The following is a 16,795-nucleotide window of genomic DNA, read 5'->3' on the forward strand; positions in this document are numbered from 1 at the left end:
TGGGCGGCGGTCTCTAAGGCATACCCCCAAAATGAGATAGGTAGTGAAGCATGACTCATCATAGAACGAACCATGTCCAACAAGGTTCGATTGCGCCTTTCTGCCACACCATTCAACTACGGTGTCCTAGGTGGCGTCAATTGCGAAACTATTCTGCATTCCTTGAGATAGTCGTGGAATTCAAGACTTAGGTACTCTCCTTCTCGATTGGATCGAAGCATCTTGATTTTCCTGCCCAATTGATTCTCCACTTCATTCTTGAACTCTTTGAACTTTTCAAATGTTTCAGACTTGTGCTTGATTAAGTAGATATACCCATATCTACTATAATCATCGGTGAAAGTCACGTAGAAGTGGTTTCCATCCTTTGTGGTGGATCTAAAGGGCCCACATACATCGGTATGTATGATATCCAATAAACCCTCACCCCTCTCACAAGTACCAGTGAAGGGTGACTTGGTCATCTTTCCAAGTAAACAAGATTCACACGTGTCATCTTCCCTATGGTCGAATGGCTCCAACACTCCATCCTTTTGGAGTTGGTCTATGCGCTTCTCGTTGACATGTCCAAGACGACAATGCCATAAAGATGCTTTATCCATACTATTGGAAGAATCTATACACAACACATCATTTCCTAGGTTATCTACAACCATAACAGTCTCATAAATTCCATTACAAGGCATTGCTTCACTGTATAAAACACCATTTAGATAAGCATAAATAGAACCATTCATATTATTAAACGAATATCTAAATCCTTGTCTAAACAAACCATGAAATGAAATGATGTTTCTTGCCATATCTGGCGAGTAGCAACAATTATTTAAATCTAAACCTAACCCATTACTAAGCACCAAAGAATACACTCCAATCTTGGTGACAGATGACGATCTTCTGTTTCCCATGATTAGATTTATTCTTCCTTTCTCCACATCTCTATTTCTTCTTAGTCCCTGCAAATCAGAACAAATGTGGTAACCACATCCTGTATCAAGAACCCAAGAAATAGTATGAGGTGAATAGTTAGATTTAATTGTGTATATACCTGCAAAACATGGCTTGATCTTTCCATCCTTGATGGCTTGCAGATATTCCGGGCAGCTTCTCTTCTAATGCCCTATCTTGTGGCAATGATGGCACTCTGCCTCCTTTGGGTTAGGGTTGGGCTTAGCAGGATCAACTTTGTTCCCACTAGAGGAGGAACCATCTTGGGACTTTCCCTTGCGGTGGCTCTTTAACGGAGCCTTCCTCTTCTTGCCCCTTCCCTGCCCCATAGCCAAAACAGGAGCAGCGGTTGGTGCAGGAGTTGGTGCAACAGACTTGTCCTTTAGGTTGCTCTCGGTAGTCCTTAGGAGTCCTTGGAGTTTGCTTAGGGTGACCTCTTCCTTGTTCATGTGGTAGGTCATCCTAAATTGGTTGTAGCATGAAGGCAAGGAATGAAGAACAATGTTGATGGCCAAATCCTCCCCAAAGTTAACATTTAACTTGCAAAGACGATCAACATGTCGTTGCATCTTTTGCAAGTGCACAGTCAACGATTCTCCATTTCCCATCTTAGCGGTGATCATGTTGGTGATGATCTCGTAGCTCTTTTGCCTCGCGCTTTGGTGGTACCTCTCCATCAAGTCTTGATGCATTTCATACGGATACATGTCCTCATAGGACTTTTGGAATTCTTGGTTCATAGTGGCTATCATGATGCAATGTACTTTCGTTGCATCACGTTTGTGTGTCTCAAAGACAGTCATCTCTTCGGGAGTAGCGATTTCCGAGTTGACCTTCTCGAGCTTTTCGTCGAGGACATACTCTCTGTCCTCGTAGCGAGCAATGGTGCGAATGTATCTTATCCATTCGCTAAAGTTGGTACCATCGAAGGTCACCTTTTGGCAAAGACTCATTAACATGAATGAGTTAGCAGCAGCATTGTTTGCGTTCGACATATACAAATAGAAAGGACAAAGTTTGATTAGAATTGGATCCCTAATTAAACACCCAAAATGAAAAATTAGGGCTAGGACCCAACAACATTATTTACATATTAGAAAAGGGATGTCGTAATCCAATCATGCAAATAATTTGGAGGTAACTGAATGACGATTCACTAATTCTTCACCACGAAAACATAACCTTAAGTTTTATTGAGAATTCCTAGATTTTAGAGATTCATTGAACTCTTCAATGGCATGTTTAAATCTCGATATGCCCCTCTAGTTTGTGACTGGGATACCGAGGATCACGAAGCGGGTGTGAATTACCATGCAAATCTACATGGTGCCTTCATTGTTACAATCATCTATTCGATGTGCCGGTAAACCACACACGCTCCATCGAACTATGATAAGCAATGAATCACCCTTTGCCACCTTTGCTTAGAACCAATTTGTGTGTCGGTAAACCACACATGCTCCACTAACTTCTTAGCAAGGGTGCAAAGTGCAATTTCATGGGATTGCATCAATTCACTTTTCCTAAAGTAACTAAGATTGGGAATTTTATAAAATAGTTTAGTTACTTTATATGTTCATTATACTTATTAATGAGGAGAGAGAGTTGCCCTATCCTACCCGTTCGGCTAACGAACCTCCACCGGTCAAGCAAGCGGTGGGTGTGAGTGTACACCCATTAAGCGCCATTTTATAGGCAGTAACCTTATACCCACCTTATAGACCAGCTTCGTGAATGAGGCATACTAACGGTAAGACTAGCATTTTAATTTTACTTATATATATATATATATATATATATATATATATATATATATATATATATATATATATATATATATATATATTAAGCTTTTAATAATACAATAATATAGGGTTGAATTTTAAACTTGTCAAACTCTAGGGGTTCAAATTTAAATTCTTCTAAATTGAACTATTAATCACAAAATTCAAATTTCAAAACTTCGGGATAGAAATTGAACTTTTCAAAACAATAGGGATCAAATAACAAATAATTCAAATTAAACAGTTAATTTCATAATTATCTATATTTGACCTAATTAAATTTTAGTCATTAGACAATTACCAAATAATCTTAAATAGTCCAATATTTATCATATAAATAATCAATATTTAAAAGATTTGAAATTATCTATATTTATGTCAAGGATAATCATTAAATTAAGTTAAAATTCGGATTTTTACATAATAAAACGATTTAGGTATCAATCAAAGACAAAACAGCAACCAAATCCTGAATTATCCTCTGTCTGACGCTCGGACTCGCCGAGTCAAGCTTTGGACTCGCCGAGTAGGGCCAACTCGCCGAGTCCAAACACTGACTCGCCGATTTGGGTCGACAGAGGGCAAGAGAAAACGATTTTTAGCAAGCAAAACAGTTAAGAATCATATTCAATTGAAACCAATCATGGCTCTGATACCACTGATGGGTTTTGGACATAAGAACTTTCCCTGTGTGCACATACAACCCTATAGTTTGGATCTAGGTTTCACTAATTGAACATGCAACATATCCAAGACTTTCATGGCTAGATCGAATGTACACTAACAATCAAAACATATGAAAACAGATCTATAATAATACCTTGAGTTACTTGCTTGAAAACCTTCTTCTTCTTGGAGCTTAGAGTCACAAATGTCACTCCTCTAATGGCTTACAAACACCAACTAGCAAGAAGATGATTTTAGAGAGAGAGGAAGAGGGAAATCGGCTCTAGGGTTACTCCAATAGCAAGGGTGGCCGATTTCCTCAACCCTATGGGTCTATTTATATTGTGAGCTCTTAGGGTTTCACCCTAAAACCCTAATTAGATAACTTAGCCTCAAAGCAATCCAAATCCTCTTCTAGATAAGGCCTTGGACGATTTCTAGGTGATCCACATCCCTAAAATCATCCAACCCATATCCATAAGGGTTATCAGCTCAAAGTACAACTTTCACACATTTGACAATTTATACCCCTTTATTCAATTAATCTCTTTAAGTCACCAAATTAATTCCTAATTAATTTATGACTTATATTAATCAAATAATATTATTATTCTTTTAACATATTATTCTTATAATACATTAATAATAATATCTCTTCTCTCTAAATCACCATATCAAGTTGCTATGGTGAAGGCAACCCAAAAGGACCATGCACAATCGGGTCAAGTACTTATCAAATATAGTTACAACCTTAGACACTAATCCAACAGTATTGACATACATCATATTAGTATATTTACTACTAAAAAGGATATTGAAAATGAAAGTCAAGTTGTTTATAATTTAGACATTTTTAATTTATAAGGAAAATTAATTTATATTTGAGATTGTATTTTCTTAAAAAGTTTGAATAATTATTGAAATTTGTGATTATTTAACTAGACATATAGAGTTAAGTAAAACCGTTAACATGTTTTATGAAGTGTTGCGCCCAAACAACCCATCCATATTACCTTTACAAAAATATTTTTTCTTAGAAAAAAATAGCTATATATTCAACAATTAAAACAATGCTATTTTTTTCTTTCAAAAAAGTCACTCATAAATTTAAAAGGTTTTAGAAAAAACAATTCATATTTAAATAACTATTTTAAAAAAAAATAATGTTTTTAATTTTTTTTTCTTCGGAATACGACGTAATTTCTTACCATGAAACACAATTTCTTAATAGCTATGGGTGAGAATGGTTCATTTTTTTGTTAAACCAAAACCAGATTGAAAATTTTGATTTTTTATTTTGGAAAATACCAAATCATTGGTTTTTTATTTCGGTTTCGGTTTTTCGTTTTTTAAATATATTTTTCGGGGTTTTGTTTTTTTATTTCATAAATTTTTTAATCAATAAATGTTGCTAGAATTTAACAAAAATAAATAATTTATTAAAACATAATACAAGAGGAAGTTTGTTCACATTTAGTTATTGAACGTTTTTAAAGGGAAACAAACATTCGATTTTGTTCACATTTAGTTAGTAAACTTTTTTTCATTATCTATTTGACACTGAACTATTGAAAATGTTCACATTTTACTCTTATGACCGGTAACAACCTGTCATAAGGGTAAAATGTGAACAGTTTCAATAGTTCAGTGACAAATAAATAATGGAAAAAAAAATTTAGTGACTAAATGTGAACAAAATCGAAAGTCCGTTAAGTCATTATCCCAAGAATAAAAGAATATGATAATATGATAACCTTTGACTGAAACCCTACCAGTTCTGTTAACCATTAAGAGGTTAGAACTGAGTGATTTAGTTTTATATATTAAAAGAAAAATGAAGAAAAAAGTGACCATAAAGTCACCAGCATGTATAGTCCACATCTCTACAGATTGACCCATCTCAAGCTCTAAGTTGTTTGACAATGTATTCTTTTGCACGACCAATTTCCTTCTTTGTTGCTCCATTAGCAACCAAACAGATTTCTATTTTGAACAAATGTTCAGAGAAATCTCATTCATATACACAGAAACACATGAAGCATCCAAATTTTATTTTAAAAAACAAACAAACAAAAAACAAAACAAAAGGTTTGTAATATCCTTTACAGTTCATGGTTTATCTTCTTGACGACATGCAATGTAAAGGCAAGCAGCCAAGATTGCATCTGTTTCTTCCTCTACTCGATTTCTAATCTTCTACTTTCTTGAATATTTCATTAACTTGATCCTATTTGTATAAAACCAACAAGAATTCTATGAAAAAAAAAGGGTATGAAAGATTGTAATAAGTAATGACTAATAACTAATAACCCCTCCCACCAGTGGCGGAGAGTCAGATGGGGCGTTAGGGATACTACAGCACCCCCAAAAAAATTGTTTTATGTATATAAAAAAAATTATTTATAAACATGTTCTATGTTATTGTACCCTAGCTAAAGAGATTATATCATGTTTTTTAATGCCCCGAATATGATAACTACATAGAATATTTATTGAAAATGTTTGTACCCCATATAAATTTTCTAGCTTCACTGCCTCCCACATGTACAGAATCATGGAAAGTAGGAAGTAAGAATTGTGAGTCTGTTAATTACGAGAGTTACAATGTATGCTACCAGTAACTTTCATTGTGGCTTTAAGTTGATATAGAGGTTATATATTGTCATGGATAGCAATAGCATACCTTAATTGTTGCAACAAGGCCCAACCTGAATGACAAATGAAATGCATTAGATACAATAAAGAGCTAAAAATTGTCGTCGGTATATGTAAGAATGTTGAAACAAGAGACGATATGTATGAACCTATAGAAAAATCATATATATATATATATATATATATATATATATATATATATATATATATATATATATATATATATATATATATATATATATATATATATGACAAAAACGAAGTATCATGCCAAAATTACTTATGTGGAATTTATAAGCAAAGTTGTGATAATGAAATGAGACATAATAAAAACTAAAAATGGTTTTGTAAAAAATATAAAAATTAATATCAAAAAGTTAGAAAAAAAAAGTCAAAAAATATATTTAGAAAACAGTAAAAATAAAATAAAAAGTGAGTTTTAGAAAACTATAATATTTTTAAACTACACCTATTTGGTAAATAAATTAAAATAAATTAAAAAAAAACGAAAACAAAACACATCATTTTGGTCGGAAACTCTTAGGCCTCAAAACTGCATAGATTCTACACCTCCACTTTCAAACTTTAACCAACTTTGAATGTTTTTTGTTTATTCGGTTCAAATTGGAGGATGAGCATTAAGAATGAAATTCCATAAAACACAAATTCTAATCTACAGTTTGATTTTAATAAACATAATTTGGTGGATAAGTATTTCTATAAAATTTCATAGGTCGTTAATTATACTGTGCGGAAGATTTAAAATAGACAAGATTTATGAAGAACACTTACTTGGAGAAGATAATATCCCCTTGATTTTGAAGATGACAATTTAACTAATTCTTACTTCTCGTAATGATATCTTAATGATCAATCCGATGGATGGATATTGTGTGGAAGATTTAAAATAGACAAGATTTATGAAGAACACTTACTTGGAGAAGACAATATCCCCTTGATTTTGAGGATGACAATTTCACTATTCTTTCTTACTTTTCGTAATGATGTCTTAATGATCAATCTGATAGATGGATAACACATATGTGATTATGATGTTTATATAAAGAGAAAGAACTTATATTAAGACGAGATGAATCAATTGATATTCTCCTCGTAAGTTTCTCTCATATTTATTTTTTTAATTTATAAATTACACATTATAGATAAATTATAGAACCATATAAATTTAGTCCTTAAGTTATAGACAAATTAAAATGATATATACATCATACTACATATACATAAGTCTAGGGATATGTTATCTCATTATGGCAAATGCTACTGTCCATAATATAAATGTACCCAACTAATAAAAAATTTCAAAAGACATTCAAAATAGTCTGATGGTCATATTATCGGGTTATTTTCTCACACACCTAACTCTTTTTTATTTATATTAACAGGATAATATATTCAAATATATATATATATATATATATATATATATATATATATATATATATATATATATATAGGTTAGGTTCATGTGAGAGAATCTAATTTTGTGAGATCGTGAGACGCAATCTTAGCCACTCATTTAGTAGATAAAACAAAGAAAATAATTGAAAATTTTCGAATTTATTTTTCCAATATTATTTTCGAAATATATATTTTCCAAAAAAATAAAAAAAAAATTAAAAAAAATTAAAAAAAAAATAAAAGAAAAATACATTTTTTACATATTCTAGTAATATTCTATTAGAATATTTCACGTATTTTTCAAAAAAAAAAAAAACAGGATTTTTTTATTTTTTTTAGTTAATTCAAGTTCCGAAAATAATATTTAAAAAAAGAATTTTTGGATTTTTCCATTTATTTTGCATTTTAAAATTATTTTTAGATTTGGTCTCACGGTCTCACAAAATTAGCATGGTCTCAAATGAACCTGAACATATATATATATATATATATATATATATATATATATATATATATATATATATATATATATATATATATTGAACCCGTTTGCATTGATTTAGTGCAACCTCTTTCATAAGAAATCTATGAATTCTCTTGTTTTCTTACAACTTCTCTTGAGAGTATACAAAGTAACACCAAAGCGTCTTTGGCCTAGCGGTAAAGAGGACACAATAACAAAGTTTTTCTTTTAATGAAGACACAAATCCTATCTAGTAATATGAGAAATAAATGAATCTATTTCCATGTGTGTTACTCCACCTTTTTCTACCGAGCGCCTAACATCATCACCAAGTTTAGCAGCTCTCGTCCTTATCGCATCTCCCTCATCAGAAGCCATCAATTTCCGAATACTTGTTTCAATAGTTGAAGATGTTACTAACTCACCACGATGCTCCCAATCCATTACACTTATGCCGGTCTTTAGCACCTCTGTTACTAGCATAGCGTTTCTTGGTTGATCTGAATGCATTGGCCATGCAGCTATAGGAACTCCCATGGTGATGCTCTCCATACTCGAATTCCAACCACAGTGACTCATAAATCCGCCTGTTGCAGGGTGAGCTAGTATCTCTAACTGTGGTGCCCATTCTCTCACCACCAATCCTTGTTCTCCAAGTCTCTCTTCAAACCCTTTTGGCAATTCAACTCTCCTAACTTTGCCATCGAAGATATCCACTTTATCAGCATCTCGTAGAACCCAAATAAACTTATGTTGACTATTCTCTAATCCATTAGCAAGTTCTCGGATCTCATCATCGGATAATGTAGTTGTTGTGCCGAATGAAACATATATCACTGAGTCTTTTGCTTGTTTGTTAAGCCATTCTAGCGATATGTGACGTTTCCCAAGGTTTTCTTTATCACTTATGGCCACCGGATTAAAAGGACCCATAGCCCATTGCTTTGTACTTCCAGACAGCCCTTCTTTCGCAAGAAAGTCAATGTATTTCCTATCGAAAACGTTGCATGTGTCATGAAGATTGCCCGAATTAAACGTATTGCAGACTTCATGACTTATCATGGATTCTATAAATTCTGCTGGTATAGAACCATCAAAAGCAGAGACCTTTGTAAGTTGTTTATAGGATTCATCATCATCATCTAAACATGGTTTTCCTTTCCCTTCCCAAAAGTATGAGAACGTGGTAAAAGCCGAAGCATAATGGAAGACATAAGCTTCTGCGTTTTCATATGAAACGACATCTTGAACGACTGTGCTCATTAGATAGTCATGAATGATGATAACTCGCCTGGTTGTCGGAGCAATATCAGCCAATAGTTTTGCAAAAGGTTCGCGAAGAGTAGATGGTAGATGAAACAATGGAAGAAGGTGTGAAGGGAATTTGTCGGAAGCATTAGGGTCTGGAAGAGGGGATTCGAAGTTGGGTGTCTCAAACTCATGGAAATGGATATTAATGGCGGAGGTGGGATCCCAACCATGGATACGAAGCTTTGCTTGGCGGTTGTGGGTGGTGGTGCCGACGATATGGATTGGTATATTATAAGAGGAAAGGAGACGGGATAGGTGGAGGAGTTGGTTGAGATGACCTTGTGCTACAAATGGCACCACTAACACCACCACTTCTTTCGTTTCCATGTTAAATATAATTAGGTTATCAACTTTGTGTGAATCGTTTTTGTGATTGTTGCATATTTATAAATGAATGTGTAATGTTTTTTTTAAAGGTGTGACAAAAGTTTGCCGTCTTAATTTCATGATGTCTTCTAGATTCAGTAACATTACAAATGATACTTGACAAGAAAATAATTTTACCTTAAAAAATATTATTAATTTGAACGTTAGTGTCTAGGGAAAATCAAATTGGCGTTTGCCTTGTGTCTATCAACTTTCCGTGAGTAAGACATTTTTGTCTTGAAACTTGATAAAAACAAAAGTACGTTGTTAATTTATGTAATAAAGTATATTGTTTAATATATATATATATATATATATATATATATATATATATATATATATATATCGCCTTTACGCAATGCATGATATATTTAAAAAAAAGAAAATACACACAAAGGCTTAATAAATTAATAAATTAAATCGCCCCAAGAAAGATACACAACAGATAAACCAAATATTCTGATCAACATAAAGCTGAGAGCGGATTTGAAATCACTAGGAATGTGTTTGATACAATTTTTCTACCATCTTGTGATTCGATGCCAGTTGGCCTATGCTTTTAATCCTAGACGCAACAAAATATGTATGTGTGTATGTGTATTTGAAACAAAACAAAAATGCATACCAACAACCATTCGTTGTTTTCCAACTAGGATTGATGGACATGTATGTATATAAATTTATAAATATAAATGATATACACATTCACACATGTATATATACCCATACATACACAAACATGTTTATATATACATATTAACATATACATGCATATATATAAGTATATTGTCGGAACCGACTTCAAGACTTTCAGAAGGGTAGGGATAAAAACTAAAAAGAGTTGTGGGGAGGGAGGGTATTTCTTTATTTAAATTTCTTTTCTATTAAGATAATAATTATATAAAATTAAGAAATGTTAATAAGGACATGACAAAGGAGTAAAGTCGCTAAACCATAAACAAAGCAAAACTATAGGGATTGTCTAACTTAGAAAAGGGGTTAGAGACCAAACAAACAAGTTATCTAAAAATCATAATACCTATCCACTATCCTTTTTTAAATTTTCACCTACAATATACAATGATGTACTAATTTTGTTTTTTTCAAAATTTGTAGTTTACATTCACTTTTCTAAGAAAATACAACCCTAAAAATCCAAAAGTATAATCAAAGAACAAAAGGTGGTGTACAACTTGCACATTTTCTCAAATAAGAATGTCTTGAACAATAAACTAATCCACTATTGAATTGGTACATGAGAGAAATTCTTGTTTGAAAAAAAAAATGAAGGCTTTGAAACTTGTGGAAAACAAGAACAAGAGGATCAAGGGCTACAAAGGTTCTTGAGATCTTCTTCCTGAGCATACCAACTTGGTATAATTTTGACCAAATGAGGATAAAGATCCTTATATGAGTTTCTGATTGTCCCTTCTGCAACTCCAGTTGCAAGTGCCACATCTGCATATCATTCAAATGTTAATAATTTCAAGCAATATCTCTTTTTATATATGAAATCAAAAGAGTGGAATTTTACCTTTGAGTGGTTTCTTATCATCAGAAAGTTGAGTTACTATGTAAATAACAGCTGCAGCAATAGAGATTGGACTTCTCCTGAAAAACATTTTAGATTTTAACCATTATTTTCAATGACTTAATCAAAAAGATTGAAACTTAAATCACCAATGAGTAAAAACCAAAATATAGATATTGCATATTTCCCAATTACCTTATATCAAACTCCTCTGACTTTTGGACAGATTCCTGTGCAGCTTTAACAGTCTGATTTGTCATACCAAGATTGGAGCAAAAACGCCTCTGAATGAAAATAAAACATAACAAGATATGCTTAGGGGCTGTTTGATAACCTCTGAATGAAACCCTCTTAACCATTAAGAGGTTAGAATCATTCAGAGCACTAAATGGTTCAGTTTTATATATTAAAAGAAAAAGAAAAGTGAAAAAGAAACTGACCATAAAGTCACCAGCATGTATAGTCCCCATCTCTACAGATTGACCCATCTCAAGCTCAAGCTGTTTGACAATGTATTCTTTTGCACGACCAATTTCCTTCTTTGTTGCTCCATTAGCAACCGAACAGATTTCTATTTTCAGAGAAATCTCATTCATATACACAGAGACACATGAAGCATCCAAAACTTTATTTTTTTAAGAAAAAAAAAACAAAAGGTTTGTAATACCCTTTACAGTTCGTGGCTTATCTTCTTGACGACATGCAATGTAAAGGCAAGCAGCCAAGATTGCATCTTGGTTTCTTCCTCTACTCGATTTCTGATCTTCTACTTTCTTGAATATCTCATTTGCTCGATCCTATTTATATAAAACCAACAAGAATTCTATGAAAAAAAGGGTATGAATAACTAATAAAACATAGAAATTAGGAAGTAAGAATTGTGAGCCTGTTATGAGGGTTACAATGTCATTGTGGTTTTAAGTTGATAGTTGATACAAAGGTTATTAGGCTAGTCTGTAACTTTGGGCATATGGGTCAAAGTCAAACCTTTTTGTAGACAATTGGCTATATATTGTAGTTTGATAGCAATTGCATACCTTAATTGTTGCAACAAGGCCTAACCTGAATGACAAATGAAATGCATTAGATACTATAGAGTGCTAAAAATGGAAATGCCATGGGTATATGCAAGAATGTTGAAACAAGAGAAGATATGTATGAACCTGTAATTCCTAAAGAGGGAGATGAATTGTATAGAGGACAGAAACCAAAATTATTTATGCAGAAAAATGGTGAAACTCATATTTTGGCAAGATGATTGTTCAATTTAAGAAATCAAATGCCAAGACTAATCAAGGTGTTTGAATTTTGAGCCAAAGTTACTTGTTTTATAATCTAGTCTTGAAGTCACAATCAGTTTAGAAATTTCATGCCCATTAAACAAGTAAGAAACTTTCATTTCCATTTTTGCATAGTTATTAGTCCATGTGCTCCATGACAATTGCAAACATTTCCATTTTTGAATGTCCTAAGAAAATGGCAAATTTCACTTTCAGTCATTTTAAGGTATAGTTCAAATTTGCCTATAGTCATCAATCAAAATCGTATTGTTAAATTTTGGTCAATGGGTTTCCATTGGCTACTTATATAGAAACCCTATACCTTCAACATATAAATCAAAGAATGTTCAAACATCATCTAAGCTAAGGTGTTATAAAAAATAAGGTTTCATTTTGCCCTAGCATCTCTACCAAATTTTCAACAACCTCAGGACTAAACAGAACCCTAAATAATCACAATTTCAAGCAGACGTATACAGATAAAATTACTGTAAGAATCACACCTATCAGACATCGTTGCGATTGTTTTAAACGCCATGATTAGAGACCGATCCGGATTCGACCCTCGGTTCTGCCATCGTCCCAAAGACGATGACAGGAAATCGCTGGTGACGCCATTAGGTTTGGAAATCACGGTTGACAAGCCGCCGTCGTTGAGAAGGACATTGGTAGGGCCACCGACACGGACAGGATCGTTATCCCCTGACTCGTTGGCGAAGGTACGCCACTCGGACGTCTCGTCGATGGAATGGGACTCAAGGACGAGTCCACACTCGGAACAGACGGTGTCTCCGGCGGAGTGGTCGAACACGACCTCGGTGCTCTTCCTGCAGTCGGAGCAGTACGCATCTGCCATGTCTTTAGGATTTAATTTATCTTTTTTGCACAAATTTATGGAATTATCTCAGAGGTTGATGTGGGAATTTGGAGATTTGGTGGATAAAGGGGTTCAGATCATATGATTTCTTTAGAGTTTGCAATCTGACATTGGTGGGGAGCCGCCGAATGTGAAGTAACGGAGAAAACTCGAAAGGGCAAAGATTGCCTCTCTGGGGATTTTCTTAGGCGGTCGTTTTTACGATATTAATTGCTTTATTAATAATAATTTCCTCACCAAATTATCTGAAATATCTTATTTTTATTATTAGATCTTTTTTCACTTGATTCGAAAGTTTAAAAATCTCAATTAGGTTCTATTTTTTTATCTATATAAATTGCTTTTAACTAGATGGGAATTATGCGCGTTCGTTGTATCATTTTATTTTTTCTTCTTTCAGGTTATAAGATTGTATTGCAACATAGTATTATATCAATAGAGACATATTTAACATACAGGACATTTTTGGATAGATTATATATAGAAATTTAGGAAAGGAAGTAGTTAAACACAGCAACATATTATTTAGAGCAATCTGTTTTTGCTTTCTCAAACATGTCATGTAGTGTTTGGACGTCGACATCGTCAACGTGATTTGTCATGTATAGTATGATATTTTCGTCGACACTGAAACTCTCTTCTATTCATTTTTGCACCAATCTCTGAAGTTCATTGCCTTTGCAAAAACACAAGTAAAGAATTAATGCTATAGAAAGAAGAATTGTAAGGAGGCTGATATATACAAAGCAAATTGTTATTCCTTTAAGTGAAGGAAGTTTACGTGAATGTAGAGTCATCACATCTCTTTTCCTTTTCAATGAAGGAGATGATGAAAGAGAAGCTTCAACAACTCTTCCACTCCCAGACTTTTGTTGACTCGTAGTGGCTCCTTTTCCAGGAGTGTTCTTAGGCCAACTCCATTGATTTGCAAGTTGAGGAAAATCAGCCCTGCATCACAACCACAAACACATCAAACACACTTCCATAAATATAAATCATAAAATAAAAACATATATACAATAAAAAGAAACATACTTTTTTGCTTCTTGTTTCGGGTGATCCAAAGGACCCCAAAAAAGATCATCATCAAGTTTGTGTTTTGATTGAGAAAAAGCATCAGTCCCACTATGTGTGTACTTATTCTTCCTCTGGCAACTTTCAGTATCACATACAACGCATTCTTCTAAACCAATCTAATGTCTGCCCTAAAGCCTGATCAACATGAAATATGAAAAAGGCGATTATACCCTTAACACAATAACATACAAATAACACAAAACCCAAGAAGGAAAATGTGAATCTGAAAAGTACCATTCAAAGCCCATGCCTTTTATCCTCCCCTGCTATATCATCTCAAGTGCAATTATATCAGCAATCTCCATAAGTTGTTGGATCATTTTCAGGATTACATGAAGGTGTACCAACTCATTACCTGTGTCTATTTATTTTAAATCAAATTATAAAAAGTAAAAAGTATTACATATGATGCTCAAGCTCTAGAGCAAATGTGAAACCATACTATAACTTTTATGAAAGGATATTAAGAAAAAATATATAATGTTATGATTAAAATGTTTTTTCAAAGCACAACGCTTTAAGTATGATGCTGAATTTCGTGTTTTATGCTACAACCGGTTTTAACTAAAAAAAGCAAAAAAAAAAGAAAAAAAAAAAGACATCACAAGCATGCATGCATGAAAGGGCCCTGTGTGAAAAAAGATTGCCATGAATTACCATTTTTACCCTTTACCACATCTATGTCGCCAATGAAGCAGTTGAAAGGGCTATTAAAGACGATTTTTTACGCAAATATGTAATTCATTATAAATAATATAACACACAATATAATGCAAAATATTTTTCCTCTGTTTTATTGATCCAGCCGTGAGATATAAATAGTGTCCATGAAATTGACCTAAACACAATATTTACACATAGGTACCTACACTCTATACATATATAATAAATAGAATATACACAACTAATACACCCCCGCAGTCGAAACTACAGGAGGTCTGATGTTGAGACTGGATCTGAAATCTTCAAACAGTGTGTGTGGAAGACCTTTGGTGAAAATATCTGCAATTTGAAACCAGGAGGGCACATGTAAAACATGAACTTCACACCGGGCAACTTTTTCCCGCACGAAGTGAATATCAATTTCTATGTGCTTCGTGCGTTGATGCTGGACCGGGTTGGTGGAGAGATAAAATGCATTGACATTGTCGCAATACACAAGTCTCGCTTTAGGTGGGGTGTGAAACAGCTCACATAGCAGGTTACGTATCCAACACGTCTCTGAGACAACATTGGCGACTCCTCGGTACTCGGCTTCAGCACTAGATCTCGAGATTGTGGTTTGACGCTTAGAGAACCAGGAAAGCAAGCTATTTCCCATGAAGATGCAGTAACCGGAGGTTGAACGACGGGTATCCGGGCAACCCGCCCAATCCGTGTCAGTGTAGGAAAGTAGAGATGTGGTAGTGGAGTGGGTTAGTGTCAAGCCGTAAGCAATAGTCCCCTGAATGTACCGTAATATTCGTTTGAGTGCAGTGAAATGTGTCATGCGTGGGGCGTGCATGTGCATGCGAACCTGTTGGAATGCATAGCTGATATTGGGGCGAGTAAACGTTAGGTACTATAAGGCCCCTACTAGTAGCCCAACGGTGAAAAGACAGACGAAAACGGATGTCCGATGAAGAAGATATGATTTTCTAACGGTTTTCCTGTCCTGGCCTACTAAAATAATATAATAAATAAGACTGTTCATTATTTGGATAAAACCGAATTATCCAATTGGACAATTTGGATTGGACTATTTGGTTCGGATATTCGGATTTTTGGATTGGATTTTAACAAAACCGAATTATTATTTTGGATTTCGGATTGGTTTTGGTTTATAAAATAAGAATCGAATAATCCAAAAAAACCGAATAAACATTTATTATTTATCTATTTATAATATATATCCATAGTTATTTATTAATTTGGTAATTTATTTTTTTCAAATAGGTTCAAAACGTTTCACTTGATAAAAAAAACATTTATATGTATTTTCTTTCAAAAGTTTTCTATCTATAAAATATTTAACTATAATATATCTTCTTAGCAGTTGTTTAAAAATTTCAAAATGTAACTAAATAATTTGTTTTTGGTTCTTATGTAAAGTTGGGTAATATTATAATTATATATCGTTTTAAGATATTTCGTTTTTTGAAAACCGAATTATAAAAAACTGATCCAACCGAATTGTAATTGGATCGGATCGGGTCGGATTTGAATTTAGATTTGACTATTCGGATCCATTTTTTGAAAACCGAAATCAATTTGGATTCGCTTGATTGGATCGGATCAAACCGATCCATCCAAACGAACACCCCTAATAATAAAAGTTAAATTCAAAATTAGCCGACGGAGTCTAAAGGAGAGTTGTAGAGCATAATCTCACCTATGCGTGGATATAAAGAACGTCGAAAACGGAGCTTGTATGCGAAA

At 33.5% G+C, this 16,795-nt stretch overlaps 2 protein-coding genes across 2 annotated transcripts; both read right to left on the minus strand.

Annotated features, from left to right (window-relative positions):
• Positions 1-8,044: 8,044 nt before the first annotated feature.
• Positions 8,045-9,607, minus strand: LOC145055072 (zeatin O-glucosyltransferase-like). Its single transcript, XM_079003355.1, has one exon. It carries the CDS (start codon positions 9,571-9,573, stop codon positions 8,182-8,184), a length of 1,392 nt encoding a protein of 463 aa, XP_078859481.1. The 5' UTR covers positions 9,574-9,607; the 3' UTR covers positions 8,045-8,181.
• A 1,187-nt stretch (positions 9,608-10,794) lies between these two features.
• On the minus strand, positions 10,795-13,499 carry LOC145055073 (transcription initiation factor IIB-2-like). The gene is made up of 7 exons (XM_079003357.1): positions 12,927-13,499; positions 12,181-12,205; positions 11,811-11,940; positions 11,584-11,714; positions 11,339-11,427; positions 11,147-11,223; positions 10,795-11,070 (listed from the first exon to the last, which is right to left on the minus strand). The coding sequence occupies exons 1-7, from the start codon at positions 13,277-13,279 to the stop codon at positions 10,937-10,939; spliced, it is 939 nt and encodes a 312-aa protein (XP_078859483.1). The 5' UTR covers positions 13,280-13,499; the 3' UTR covers positions 10,795-10,936.
• Between the last annotated feature and the right edge of the window lie 3,296 nt (positions 13,500-16,795).

Source organism: Lactuca serriola, chromosome 5 (genome assembly GCF_051521515.1).
Source record: "Lactuca serriola cultivar US96UC23 chromosome 5, Lser_US96UC23_V15, whole genome shotgun sequence".
Lineage (NCBI taxonomy): Eukaryota > Viridiplantae > Streptophyta > Magnoliopsida > Asterales > Asteraceae > Lactuca > Lactuca serriola.